This window comes from Myxocyprinus asiaticus, chromosome 9 (genome assembly GCF_019703515.2).
Source record: "Myxocyprinus asiaticus isolate MX2 ecotype Aquarium Trade chromosome 9, UBuf_Myxa_2, whole genome shotgun sequence".
NCBI lineage: Eukaryota > Metazoa > Chordata > Actinopteri > Cypriniformes > Catostomidae > Myxocyprinus > Myxocyprinus asiaticus.
In genome coordinates, this window is record NC_059352.1 from 10,964,606 (window position 1) to 10,979,298 (window position 14,693).

The window sequence follows — 14,693 nt, forward strand, 5'->3', positions numbered from 1 at the left end:
TTTCCTTCATGACTTCGGTAAAATGCCATCTTGCTACGAAAACAGTGTCGCGTGAGTTGTATGAGTACTATTCTTACAATTTTACATACATAAATTACATTATTTTGTTTTATTCTGAATACAGCTTACAAAACTGAAACTTTAGAGAGAGAAATAATTTTCCGTTAGGGGTGTGTTAACAGGCTCATTCATTCCTGAGGGCCATATTTTTTCTGACAGAGAGCGCTAACAAAGGAATATCAGAATCTGAGCATTTGTTTACTGGTAACGTTCTTCGCTATTTTTCCTTGGTGTTTATAGATTAGTATTTATTTTTCGCCGTATTTCGATCATTTAGTGATCGATTGAGGCTATCTTTTACCGTTGCTTAGCAATAAATTAGCTCGCGAAGCAGTTGTTCGCGCACGCACGCGCTAGCTTGAAACGTAGTCGCGTGAACGGTCGACAGCTCACGTTACCGTATTTGATTCGCGAGCAGCTCTGTTGAGAAGAGATGGCCGAGATGTACATTCGCGTCGCGGAGGAGGAGAATGAGGAGCCGATGGAGATCCCGTCAGAGGACGACGGCACGGTGCTGCTGTCCACGGTGACCGCACAGTTTCCAGGGGCTTGCGGCCTGCGCTACAGGAGCCCAGTGTCACAGTGCATGAGGGGAGTGCGCTTAGTGGACGGAGTCTTGCACGCACCTGAAAACGGCTGGGGAAACCTGGTTTTTGTGGTCAATTATCCCAAAGGTAGGTTGTTAAGTGCTCAGACTTATGAAGCATATATGCCTAATTTGATAATGGCATGTCATAGTAGGTTATGCATTGACAATTACATGTTTAGACTGTCTCAAAACCTACCTAGACAGCATTTTGGGAGTCGGAGGTGCACTAAGTAGGAGCCTCACTAAATTTTGAGACACTGGGATCTTATTAATACGTCAAATGCATTGTTGACATTTAAATCAGGCAAGTGATTTATGGGTGAATTTAATGCAAACATGTCCAGGTCACATTTCACCTCAATAATCAAAGAGAAAAAGTAAGAAATTATATTTTGCACACACACACACAAAAATCTAGTCTGTAGGTTCATTAAGATTTCATGCATTGTGAAATTATTTTCATGACAATTAAACATGAACCCACCAAATTATAATTTCTGTAACATTAAAATATCTAATTTCTCATATCTTATTACTGTAATGCTTATGTATTTTCTTTCAGCAAAATATAATTTTTTGTTTCTTTTGTTTTGGGGTGAAATATGACTCAGACATGTTCTTTTCAGGTTTCCTGAGTTTCACCCTTGAGGTGAAATGTTTGGAACATTTGTTCTTCAATAGTAGTTTTACATCTGTTATTAGTTGTCAAGGTCCATTACATTTCAATTTTGTGGGGCTTGTTTATTATGGCTTAGGATGTTTGTTGCTTTCTGGATGTGTGAATATGTATCAAACGCTTTTCTGTCAACTTATCTATTCAAGAAACCGTCCTCCCAGATAATAAGAGGAAGATGGATGAGATAGATGCCTCATCAGCAACAAAGATCAAGAGAGGGGACCAGAAGACCTCGGATCTGATTGTGCTTGGTTTGCCGTGGAAAACTACAGAACAAGACCTAAAAGACTACTTCAGTACATTTGGGGAAGTTATCATGGTGCAGGTAATACTTTAATAACTAATTTGTATCTAATACTTATAGGAGTAGTTAACTCCATGTAAATTCTCTCATCTTTTACTCACCCATATGCCGTCCCAACTTGTATGACTTACTTTCTTCTGTGGAACACAAAGAAAGATATTTTGATGGAGAAATGATGTGAATATATTTATACAATGCAAGTCAATGTGGTCCAACACTTACAAGCTCCAAAAAAGACCTAAAGGTAGCATAGAGGTAGTCCATACAACTTGAGTGGTTTAATCCATGCCTTCTGAAGCAATATGATCGGTTTTGGATGAGAAACAGAGCAAAATGGAACTCATTTTTCACTAGAAATCTTGACATCTGCAGTCTCCTTGGCACAATCACGATTTGAAGCTTGATCACACTTTGTGCTTGACGCATGAATCAAGCTCGAGAAAGTGTAAACCTGTCCATTTTGGAGCTTGGAGGTGTTGGAGCTCATTGAATTGCATTGTATGAATATGCTAACAGCGTATCTCCATCAAAATATCTTTGTAGCACACAGAACAAAGTCATAAGAGTTTGAGACGGCATAAGGGTGATTACATGATGATAGAATTAGTATTTTGGAGTGAACTATTCCTTTAAGCTGTGATTCTCTTTGTACTTCCATAATTTGATGAAAGCAGAAATGCGTAGAAAATTACAGAAGGATCCATGATTAGTGGCTCTATATATAATGTTCTTAAAGAGGATGCCTAACTAGGCGATCTAGAAGACAAATTAGAGCAAAGTACAGATAAGCGTGAAGGCAATACTTGACTTGATTCTGTGTCATCAGGTTAAGCGGGACGTGAAGACTGGTAATTCGAAAGGATTTGGTTTTGTGAGGTTTGCCGATTGGGAGACTCAGACCAAGGTGATGACACAGAGGCACATGATTGATGGCAGGTGGTGTGACTGCAAACTACCCAACTCAAAAGTTAGTATATTTTGTTTTCCTTTGTGTTTAATGAATTATATAGGTTAATTTGAAGTCTATGTAAACTGTCCTGAAATTAGGCATTAATTTTGGAGGAACTAAATAGTATGCTTTGTATCTGAACATTTAACAGCAAGGTCCCGATGAGCCAATGAGGAGCCGGAAAGTCTTTGTGGGTCGTTGCACAGAAGACATAAGTGCTGACGAGCTCCGTCAGTTCTTCATGCAGTACGGGGAAGTCACAGATGTCTTCATTCCAAAACCCTTCAGAGCATTTGCTTTCGTCACCTTTGCTGATGACCAGGTAAGCTGCCATTAACCCCTTTCACACATGCTACCTTGTAAATTGCAATAAAATTGCTAGACTGCCTTTACTGGTAAATATACAACATCTGCTATTCTAACATGCAACAGTTTGTCTTTTCTGTTTTTGACCATTCACACATCAGCACTAAAATTACATTAAACTCTGAGACTACATCTCAGTTATTTTATCTGTCAGCAAATTTCTTTGCGCATTAATGCTGGATTACACTACACCACTTCTAAAATCTGAAAATAATCTAAAAAAACAAGATATCACACGATTACTGACTATGTTAATGGCTATACACAAAAACTGTGCATCACACACTAAACGACTTAGGATCATTTAAGTCGATCTGATCACAAACTCGCATGGAAACACATGCCCCGTTCTAGAAGACACATGACAGATGTAAACAAACATGGAAGTACCGTAGTGCTGCCATTTGATGTGGCTCTGTTTTGAGTCTCAAAAGAAATGGGTGCGGTCTTGGGTGGAGAGCGAAGACTGTGAAGCGAGTTGAAAGTTAGTGGCATTAAATGTTTTCTCCACTCTAAGGAACTTGTTCTCCATCTCCATTTCTTCGTGGTCCAGTGTTGTGGCAGCGCACAGTCGATTTCCATTGTCTGCTGATGGAATGACTTCGTATTTGTGCCGTGAAGCATCATACACTGAGATTTTCTCTACGGTCTGCTCTAAAATATCAAATATTTTTATATCCTTCAACTGAATGGAATAATTTCACTATCGGTCCAATTTGATGACTTTTTCTTTTTTTGACTCGAGTAACTGAATACTCTCCATTCTGACTTTGTATGTGCTCAAACCAATAATCTTACGACTCTGTTTACACATAGCATCAAAACTTTACTTTTTAGGTAATGTTACAACTTCTCATTCAGGGAAATTGCCAGTGCAAAATTTACCAGTATTTTTGAACGCGGCATTCACACATGACCTCTAAACTGAAAATTGCAGGTAATTTTTCTGGAAAAATGCTTTGTGTGAATGCGACTCTCTCTTTGTTTATCTTAAAAGGATAGTGCCCACAAAAATTACAGTTTTGTTATCATTTACTCACTCTCATGTTGGTCCAAACCCTTATGCCTTTCTTTTTTCCTGGAATGCAATGAAAGTGAATGATGACTTAGGCTAAAATTCTGCTTATCATCATCTTTTGTGTGTTCCACAGAAGAAAGCCACACAAATTTGGAACAACATGATGGTGATTAAATTATAGAATTGTCATTTTTGTGTGAATTATCCCTTTAAGATTATAAACTAGGCATAACAGTTAAAGCATTCAGGAAGTGTTCTGTTCTGGATTGAGAAATTCACCCTTTCATCTATTTCTATCTTCCCTCCAGGTTGCTGCCTCGTTGTGCGGAGAGGATCTGATCATCAAGGGAGTTAGCGTGCACATTTCCAATGCTGAACCAAAACACAACAACACTAGGCAGATGATGGAGCGGGCGGGGCGCTTTGGGAACGGGTTCGGTGGTCAGGGTTTCGCAGGCAGCCGGAGTGGCATGGGGGGTAGCTCCAGCAGCTTGGGGAATTTTGGGAATTTCAACCTCAATCCAGCTATGATGGCTGCGGCCCAGGCTGCCCTTCAGAGCAGTTGGGGCATGATGGGAATGTTAGCTCAGCAGAATCCATCCACAACATCTGGCACAAGCGGCACAAGTACCACTCGGGACCAGCCCCAAACATACAGTTCGGGCAACAGCAACTACAGTAGCAACTCGGCTGCTCTCGGGTGGGGCGCCGGCTCCAACTCTGGCACTAGTGCTAGTGGGTTTAACTCAAGCTTTGGTTCTAGTATGGATACAAAGTCATCGGGGTGGGGTATGTAAGTTGTGTTTTGATTTTGAAGTGTTATTTCTAGTGTGTTTGGTAAGTATTTTTCAAGATACTTATCTCGTCACGTGTGTTTGGGATTGGGGATGGGTAAAATGAGGAGTCTGGGGACTTCAACAAAAACAGAATGTTTTGTACATTGAATGCAGATTAATTTAGTCTATGGAGTGACATGTTAACCAGGGTGTTACGTTAATGTACCATCTTTGGTGTTATGTTTCCCCCCCAATGTTGTATTGTCTTAGTTAATGCACAACGCATTTCAACTGGATTCTTATAATGCATGTTGTTCAATCTGAATATCTAAAAATGCATGAGAATTGCATAGTCTTAAGTACATTTATCATTACATTGGAAGAAAGAAACTTGCATTCGAAAGAATCTGGTTGGAAATATTTAAGTTCAGCTTTATTGCAGTCCAGTTTTGTGGAAACACTTTAAAACAAGCCTTCATCAAAATCTCTTCTGCAGTTGACATCTGTGGGGTTTGCCAGGGAAGAGCGCCCTCTATGGCAGCACAGTGTGGCTGAGGTCATTAGGTCACCTTCCTCCACATGTCTATATGCTCTCATCGCACAGCTCGATGACACGGTGGGTGTCTACTTTTTAATCCACTTTTTATGACAAGAACTGCGCTGAAACTGACGTTTTTTTAAACAACCCTTGAGTGCGATTGGTGATGACGAAGAGTGAGAAGGCTGCGAGTGAGCGAAGAAAGTGTGGAGCGCACGAACGAAAAGACTTGCGAGTGCAATGAAAGAGAGCCCAATTGTGACTGCAGTGGGTGGCTTTGGTGAGCGTGTGAATGAGAGCTGCTGATACTTCCCAGCGTCCCCTTAATTAAGCCCAAGTGATGGACATTAAGTTCCTCGAAGATTTTTTTTTTTTGTTGTTTGTTTTTTTTTCCCTAGGTTCCCCATTTTACTTTACTCCTTTAGTATACTGATAATGTGCTTAAGTAGTTTGTGGAATGTTGTGATGATGATGATGCATACTTTGTCTTGCTTCTATAATCCCATCTGAATGCTGTATGGTGTGTGTGCTTTATTTCCTTGTAACTTGACCTGTAAGTGTGAACTTTGTGGATGAACATCTTCAGTGGACGCTGAGGGGGGAAAACATGAGTGATGGTGTAAGTGCGACCTGTATGTTGAGTGCTGTGGATGTTTGTGGAGTTCCCTCTAGATAACTTTGCTCAATGTTTTCAAAGGCATTTTATATGACATGTCAAATGAAGGGAGTGCTTCAATAAAACTTAATTTGAATAGATTGTTGTTTTCTCATACTGGTTTGTCACATATTTAAGAGCAAAGATCAGAAAACTAATTGAATTCACACATTTAGGGGCCTGGAATATTGCTGGCCGCAACAGAACCCCAGGCGGGAAGTCCGTTTGGGGATGGAGGAAGATGGAGGATGCTGTGGTACCCCATTACAGCAATAGCATCTCTGGTAACAGCCATGGACACTGTAGAATGTTGCAGAATTGGTAGATGCTACAAGATGGGCTGCCTTCTCAGAATAAATTTAAGCCTAATGAAGAATCAAGGTCCATACTTTTAACTTTCCAGTCCCTCTAAAGTAACCTTAAAGGAATATTTCATGTTCAATACAAGTTAAGCTCAATCGACAGCATTTGTGGCATAATATTGATTAAATTTGACACGTCCCTCCTTTTCTTTAAAAAAATAAATCTAGGTTACAGTGAGGCACTTACAATAGACTTGAATGGGGCCAATTTTTTAATGTACAAATACTGTTTCAAAAGTATAGCTTCAAGACAAAGGAAATGTAAACATGATTTTAGTGTAATAAAAATAATTTAATACCTTTTCTGTGTCAAGTTATAGCTAATTTTACAGCTTCATTACCATGACAATTTAAAACCCTAAAATGACAAAAAATTATGATTTAAACAACTTTACAGCTCAAATAATACAGACGTTTTACCAGAATGGAAGTGCTTTTATAAAATTATATGCTTCACATTTCTGTTTAAACCCTCTAAAAATTGGCCCCATTCACTTCCATTGTAAGTGCCTCACTGTAACCCAGATTTTTGCTTTTTTTAAAGAAAACGAGTGACAAGTCGAAATTAGTTGGAATCAACATTATGCCACAAATACTGTCAATCTGAGCTTAACTTGTATTGAACCCGGAACATTCCATTAATAGTATTTACCGTGAGCTGGGGCTGGATTTACAAAATGAGTTTACATGCACACCAATACCCAGATAACTCCCAAAAATCAGCTTATTTAAAAAATTGGACAAAGAAAAACACATTTACATGAGATTTGAAATAATCAGAGTTATTCTCTGCTTTTGACGTCAAACCGTGAAGAGGCATGCGCACAACACTTAGTACATTGGATAAGTCAGTAAAGGTGTTTACATGCAATGCGAAATTGGGGTAATGGGCAAAAATCAAGAGTCAATTGGTTTATTCTTGAGCAGTTTTTGACCGTACACTGATAAAAGAAAGCTGTTTAATGCTTTGCATGACCACACTCATTGTTGGCTTATTAAGCATAATCGGTGTAAAAACCAAAATCTGTTTATTACGAAAATCCGAAAACGCAAGAAAACTGTTTTTACTGGTACATGAGGCTTGAAATTATTAGATTATTCTCTGCTTTTTATGTTAAAATATAAACAGTGTTGTGCAAAACACTTGCACACTTTGGGTAAAAGCCGATAAGAATGCCGGTAAAAGCATTAAAAGCAAAACATTTTAATTATGACCTTTTGAAGGTTTTTGGCTTACTAAGAATGATAGGGTTAAGAACGTGCATGTAAACACACTAGTTCTTAATTTTATCCTTCACTATCTAATATTCTCATTTAAGAATACTTTATAGTCCCGAAAAGGTGTTAGAATTTTCTTTTCGTTTTTATACCATATTGCATTAAGGAACATTCTGATAATTTGTCATTAGAATTTTATTTTTTATTTTTTTTCATGAATCTGGCCCCTGGTTCCAAGAAAGTATAGCAGCTCATAGTACTTCAATTCAGGCATAGGTTTAAATCATTTTCAAGTCCATGTCTTAAATGTTTCTATTAAAATATTTTCACAGTACAAATCTGCACTGTTTTATACAGCTCCATATTCCAAAGACCATTTTTATATATAATATATATATATATATTTTTTATTACAATAAAATATACAACCGGATGTATTTCTGTTGAGTAATTCCTTAAAAATCATTTTCAGTTGACTATCTAATTTGACAGGTTTTTTTTTTTTTCAACTGTGATGGTTTGTTTTCACATGCATCAACCCAAAGTAGTTTGTATATTGTAACTCATTTAACTGTAAACATTTAAATCTTCTCCAGTCAGTCTTCAACATCATTCTCCTCCTCTGCTTCCATGTCTTTACTCTTCCTCTTAGCAGCACTCTTCCTCTTCTCCTTCAGCTCTTGGTTGTTCAAAGCCAGCTCTTCACTTTTCCGCTGCATGTAGTTGTACTGTGGAGGTAAATGAATGGTACAGCATTTCTGAAACATTATGATTTGCTAGAACAGTACATTTCTAAATGACCACATATAAACAAATACACAATGGAAAACTAAAACAGTACAGCAGCAACAACCACATTATGTCAGCCATCTACTTCTGTTCCTGTGGTGCTTGTCTTTAAGTTAAACTACTGATTACCTTTTAATCTTTTGCCCAATGTTGGGTTGTGTTACAGATATCAGCACCAACCTCAAGGCAAGCCATACATATTTAGGTTTGTATTTACAAGTTGTTACATGTAGGCTATAATCTGAGAATTTTCCAACATGTTCAATTATAAGTCCTATTTTTTGAGGGGGCCTGGGTAGCTCAGCGAGTATTGACGCTGCATACCACCCCTGGATTCGCGAGTTCGAATCCAGGGCGTGCTGCGTGACTCCAGCCAGGTCTCCTAAGTAATCAAATTGGCCGGGTTTTTAGGGAGGGTAAAGTTACATGGGGTAACCTCCTCGTGGCAAGTTGTGTGTGGATCGCGGAGAGTAGCATGAGTCTCCACATGCTGTGAGTCTCCACTGTGTCATACACAGCGAGCCATGTGATAAGATGTGCGGATTGACTGTCTCAGAAGCGGAGGCAACTGAGACTTGTCCTCCGTCACCCAGATTGAGGGGAGTAACCGCGCCACCACGAAGAATACTAAGTAGTGGGCATTGGGCATGCCATATTGGGAGAAAAGGGGAGAATTTTTTATAAAATCACCAACATGCAGAAAGTGGCCATAATTATTGTGATTTCAAGACCATCCCAATTCCAACTGAACTACTGTTTTTGTAACTATATAATAGAAAAGCATAACAAAAGATTCAAAGGATGTCAACAGTTGATGAAACAAACTTGTGTAGCCATGAAAGTGTTAATGGAACTACCTTACTTTAAAACAAAGTGTTTAAATAAAACCATATTTTACTTGGTGTTAAGAACTTAGGCCTAATAAATGGGTCTATCAATGAGCATGAGGACTGATATCAATGCTAAAAAAAAAATCAACACTACATATGTCCAAAATATGAATTAAGGGTCACATTTCTGAGGTGATCCTACCAGTGCTGTAGTTCTCCTGGCCGTGAGCTTTACGTCATCCACTGTAACCGTGTGTCTTTTAGCGTGCCTGCGAATAAATCCAAAGAAAACATTCATGAGCAGTTTTAGTATAAATTAAGGTTAATCATGTGGCTAATTAGAATTAATTACTAATAAACAGCTGTTTGTCCTAAAGCGTTGGTGAAGCGTACCTCGCGAAAGCTTCAAAGTCCTTGGCAAATATATCTAAAGGTAAGAAACAAAACGAGGGTGAATAAATATTACATACCATATTTAATCTCGTTAAAGACCAAGTTTTAAATCGTACCACACTGTCTAAATGTAGTCTCAGCAATAGCTGCTATTGTCTGTTTGGTGATTTGCTTCTCGCAGTCTGCAGCGATGTTTCGACAGAGACGGCCAACAGTATAATGCACAGCTGCTTTAAGTCTCTAAAATCATTCAAATCCTGTCGGTGTTAGTGCTTAAACAAAAACTGCGCTTTATATTGTAATACGAATTAAATATGACTACAGATAGTTGAGTATTGAATGCAGACGTAAGGCTACACATTAGTTGATCATTTTGTTTAAAATGTTATTACCTGCTTTTGTGCCTCGTTCTCATTCATTTTCAGAGGATAAATAAGCTGATGCTGCTCACTTGGCATTTAGTGCCATTACAAAAAAATGCGCGAAATATGATTTCTTCGCGTTGCAACTGTTATCAGCGCTGCCAGTGTTTATTATGTCATCAGCGCCTACTACTGATGTGCAGTGGACATGAGTTCCAAATTTCCAAATAAATAATTGCAAGATTGACAAATTATCTTGTAATTATCTCTGATGGAGCATTTTTGGTCTTTGTTTATATTTTTATATATATATTATTATTACTATAAACTATGATATCTATATTTTACTGATACGTTGCCTATGTTTCCTTTTCATGTATTTATTTAATGCAGTGTACACTGTTCTTTGTTTATGTAATGTCAAAAATATGTGGAGTACTGACATCTGATGTGACTTGGCAAACCTTTAAAAAAAAAAAAAAAAAAGGGCTCAAAGCACATTTGTATTTAATACAGGGCAATTGTAAAGCACTTCCAAGGTTTTGTCAGAGTTATTTGCTAAATAACCACAGCTTTTTTTTTTTTTTACTTGATATGTTCATAAACACTTGAATGTTGGCATAAAATGCTGCATCAAGAGGAATGTTTTAAATGGTGTAATTTATTACATAAAAAAATAATAATAAAGATGACATGTGTTACGTCACTAATTAAGAACACAGACATTTATTAAAGGGATAGTTCATCAAAAAATTAATATTCTGCCATCATTTACTAACCCACATGCCATCCCAGATCTGTATGACTTTCTTCTGCAGAACACAGCTGAAGATTTTTAGAAAAATATCTCAGCTCTGTAGGTTCATACAATGCCACTGAATGGTAGCCAGAACTTTGAAGGTCCAAAAAGCTCAAAAAGGCAGCATAAAAGTAATCCATACGACTCCATTGCTTAAATCCATTGCTGAGTCCGAATACTTCCCTACTATATAGTATGCCAAAAACCGTATGCCAGTGGAGTAGTATGTCTGAATCCACAGTATTCATGAAGCAGTAAGCGAGAAATACCCGGATGACCTACTATTTCCGGCGAGATTTTGAAATGTAGATCGACTGGATCCCATTTTCCTTTGGGAGCTGAGGCAACGTCACGTTCAAATCACTGAATTTATAGGAACGATGGTGAATCGTGAGGTGGATGGCTCTTCTCAACCGTAAGTGCTATAGAATTGTTCCTTGTGCTTAAATGGTGCTTGTTTAAAAAAAAAACAGCAGATAGTTTTCGCGGTTGTTGTTCTTACATCTCATATTGGGGTAACAAGCCAATGCCCACGTCCCCGGATGAAGTCCAAAATCTATTCATACTACTCACATACCTAAAAGAACGTACTGATTTGCCGGCAGATAAGTGCATCCTTCATCAAATACATTACATACTGTGATAGTATGTGGTTTCAGATGCAGCTCATATCTTCAGATGCAATATGATAGGTCTGGATGAGAAACATTAAGTCCTTTTTTTACCATAAATCTCCACTTTCACTTTCACATTCTTTTATTTTTGGCAATTTGCATTCTTTGCGCATATCGCCACCTACTGGCAAGGAAGATAATTTATAGTAAAAAATAATTTTAATATTGATCTTTTTCTCACCCACACCTGTGATCTCTCTTTTGAAGATATGGATTTAAGCACTGGAGTTGTATGGATTACTTTTATGCTGCCTTTGTATGCTTTTTGGACCTTCAAAGTTCTGGCCACCATTCACTTGCATTGTATAGACTTATAGAGCTGAAATATTCTTCTAAAAATATTTGTTTGTGTTCAGCAGAAGAAAGAAAGTCATACACATCTGGGAATCTGGGATGGCATGAGGGTGAGTAAATGATGAGAGAATTTTCCTTCTTGGGTGAACTATCCTTTTAAATTCAACATAATGGTTAAGAATCAAGCACTTCTTTTGTAGGTTTGCTTGCAGGTCTGGTCTTCACATTTAAGTTCCTTAAAAGCGAGAGTTAAAGAGTACATAAGGTTTGCATTTCATCTGATACTTACATTGCATGTATAAATGTATTTCACTTAGAAGGTAAAGATTATCTCCATCTATCCAGTGTGTCCATCCTCTATTCCTTTTCTCTCCTTTCTGAACACACACAAGTTTGTGGTTGTCCCAATTAACTGTTGTCTATAATAATTTAAAAATCATTTCTTAGTTCTTGCCAGGGAGCTCTAAAATACAGGTTCTGATGCAGTTTTGTCATACTAACCTGCTATATTCATGACCAAACTTATTGGTCTGTATGTTTTTGCGTTATGTATATTTATAGGATCTACCTGGCATTTTCTGTTGTCCAGGCCTTTGGTGACCTCCTCAGACTCTTCGCTGCTTTTTGAATGTACGGGAGTAATTTTGGAATGTTGTTAACGTTTTGATGGTGAAAGGGTCTCCGTCTTGCTCAATAATCTTCTGTGGCTTTAGCATCCCCACTATCTTTCATGTGGCGAATATTACAATGAGGTAAATTCTTCATTCTTAGTAAATATGCCCACAATATAATTTCAGAAATTGAAATGGCTATACAAAAGTCTATAATCACAAAAATGTTAACAGAAATATTGATACTAAACATTATATGAGGTATAATATTCAAAGAAAACAAATACTGAGAATAAATATGATAATTTGGTAGACTTTAAATGAATAAAAATACTCACCAAAGGCCACCATGTAAACATCAAAATTGTCATTTTCCACTAATTCCCATGTTCCACTGTAGTTTGCAGGCATTCTTAAGGTTTATCCCAAAGTGTTATGGTTTACTTTCTCTCAGATCTACCTTCTGTTTAAACCTAGATGCTGGAATTTAAGTGTATATGAGTGGAAATGAGAGAAACATATGTGATGTGTCGTATTTCAATGGGTCTGTGTTTCGTAATTTGGGGCAGGGGTGATCCCTAGCACACAAAAGCTATTTTAGAGGCTTGGTGAGAGGCTCTGTTCCCTGAGGCGGAACAACTTTTATGAACTTATTGCGTGCATGTCTCTTGGCGAATAAAAGAGAACAATGTAACTCAAAAGGCACATGTTGCTTTGGCAGTGGACTAATGTGGTACAGGGAGTTAATAGTTTGGCAACAGTTTAACTGTCAGAGAAGTCACATATGGCTTGAAATGACTGGTTTTGTATCATTATCTGGGCTTGATTCTTTACCTGAAGTCTTTTTAATTGAAATATCTCATACTAGCATGCTATACAATCTCTTAAAACTCATAATGGCAAGAATTACAAATAGTTTTGTAAAGGTATTATGAATTCTTTCTGATGGAGCATTTCTGCTCTATTTTTGTAATAATTGTATTTATTTTAATATCATAATAAATATATTGGAATATTTTAAATCCATTAACACTGTGGCAATGACTTTGAAGAACTATAGTGGTATCGACAGCAGAGTAATGTATGGTAGGTGTATTTTCCTTCTCTTTTTTTATTAAAAAAATCTAGATAGATTTTTTTTTTTTCAAGATTGTGTGACAATAACAGATGTTCTCATTCAGTCAGCCATCTTTTCTCAATTCTCCTTGGAGATGCTTTACAGCAGAGCTGTAACACCATTGACATTGTGGCACTGTAGATGCATTTATCCTGTAGTCAGATTAGTGCTTGATATGGTTTTTTGCAAATGGTACTTTTTACTACAAAATTCTCACATTTTAAAATTATAAAAAAAAAAAAAAAAAATTAAAAAAAAAAATTCTTCTGTGTGATGAACATACTGAAACGATGAAATGTTTATATTTGTTGAAAATACACTAAAACAATGAAATCATTGCCCTTAATTGAATTTGAGTTTTTCCAAGCAATTTAATTTCTTTCATTTAAATTAAGTCAGTTTCATTCAGCCAACAGAATTTAGTTGGATTAGGTCAATCAACTTTCTAAATTTACAAATGTTGAATTTAATTTGTTGTTCCAACTTAATTTATTTTCTTGATCATTAGTGCTGTATATGTCAGGTAGGCAACTTTAAGGACAGTGAAACTGTTGCTCTTTCAATTTGATATAAATTGCTTAGAGCTATGCACCTCTTAAAGTGAAAGTTCATCCTCAAAATAAGCACAACCACCAATCTTCACCGTAATGGTAACCCCCAAAACTCCAGCCTAACAGACTCTTTTTAAATACTTTATAACAGAACATTCAACTTTAACAAATCGTATTCTCATTGTGCTCAAAAAAGCATAAAATAACACTTAATTTCAACATTTGTTCACTTCATCTAGTCCCATGCAAAGCATGCAGGGAAATGGAAATCCCCTGCCCAGTTTCATAAATGCTTCAAAAAGAATTAATGTAGTCCAAACTCAAATGGATCAAGTAAACTTCAGTTTTACTAATTTAATTGGATAAAACATAATCAAATCAAGTTGTGACAATGTTCTAGAATTGTGTTGCTATAGTTTATTTTAATTAGGTAAACTGAACAACCTGGGTTTGAAACAATGTGGGTAAGTAAATGATGACAGAATTTTTGTGTTTGTTGAACTATTCCATTAAGAACATTAAATGTTCAATATTATTATTATTTTATTTTTTTTAAGACATGTACGTATAAAGGAATTATGTTGTTGTTATAAACGGCATCACACAAAAGCAGTAAATAATTATTTTTTTTAAATTCTGGTGGGGGTATCAGCAAGATCTGCCTCCAAAACATTTAGTCCTCCTAATTCTAAATATGCGGTTACATGGTTAGAGCCATAAAAACCAGCTATATTTTCACATGATCTATTTAGCACAGATAAT

General features: G+C 36.9%; 3 protein-coding genes across 6 annotated transcripts in view; 2 read left to right on the forward strand and 1 right to left on the reverse strand.

Moving 5' to 3' along the window:
- On the forward strand, positions 1-7,948 carry LOC127445667 (TAR DNA-binding protein 43-like). Of its 3 annotated transcripts, none has more exons than XR_007898035.1 (6): positions 1-734; positions 1,472-1,650; positions 2,456-2,596; positions 2,730-2,900; positions 4,271-5,895; positions 6,108-7,948. XR_007898035.1 is itself a non-coding variant. In XM_051705896.1 (5 exons), exons 1-5 carry the CDS (start codon positions 494-496, stop codon positions 4,757-4,759), a joined length of 1,221 nt encoding a protein of 406 aa, XP_051561856.1. In that variant the 5' UTR covers positions 1-493; the 3' UTR covers positions 4,760-6,033. The 3 variants fall into 3 exon arrangements, 1 of the variants encoding a protein (XP_051561856.1); XR_007898036.1 differs by having other exon boundaries at positions 4,271-5,354; XM_051705896.1 differs by lacking the exon at positions 6,108-7,948 and having other exon boundaries at positions 4,271-6,033.
- On the reverse strand, positions 7,898-11,651 carry LOC127445669 (centromere protein S-like). The gene is made up of 5 exons (XM_051705900.1): positions 9,916-11,651; positions 9,640-9,763; positions 9,524-9,557; positions 9,333-9,399; positions 7,898-8,239 (listed from the first exon to the last, which is right to left on the reverse strand). The coding sequence occupies exons 1-5, from the start codon at positions 9,979-9,981 to the stop codon at positions 8,108-8,110; spliced, it is 423 nt and encodes a 140-aa protein (XP_051561860.1). The 5' UTR covers positions 9,982-11,651; the 3' UTR covers positions 7,898-8,107.
- The window catches only part of LOC127445668 (uncharacterized), an 11,419-nt gene continuing 4,889 nt past the window's right edge, over positions 8,164-14,693 (forward strand). Inside the window, exons 1-2 of one of the 2 annotated variants that reach the window (XM_051705898.1) lie at positions 8,164-8,247; positions 8,467-8,505. The gene's annotated coding sequence lies outside the window, so the exon portion shown is untranslated. Of the gene's footprint in view, positions 8,248-8,466; positions 8,506-11,792; positions 11,918-14,693 lie in introns of those variants that run through there. The other variant, XM_051705899.1, reaches the window with a different exon arrangement.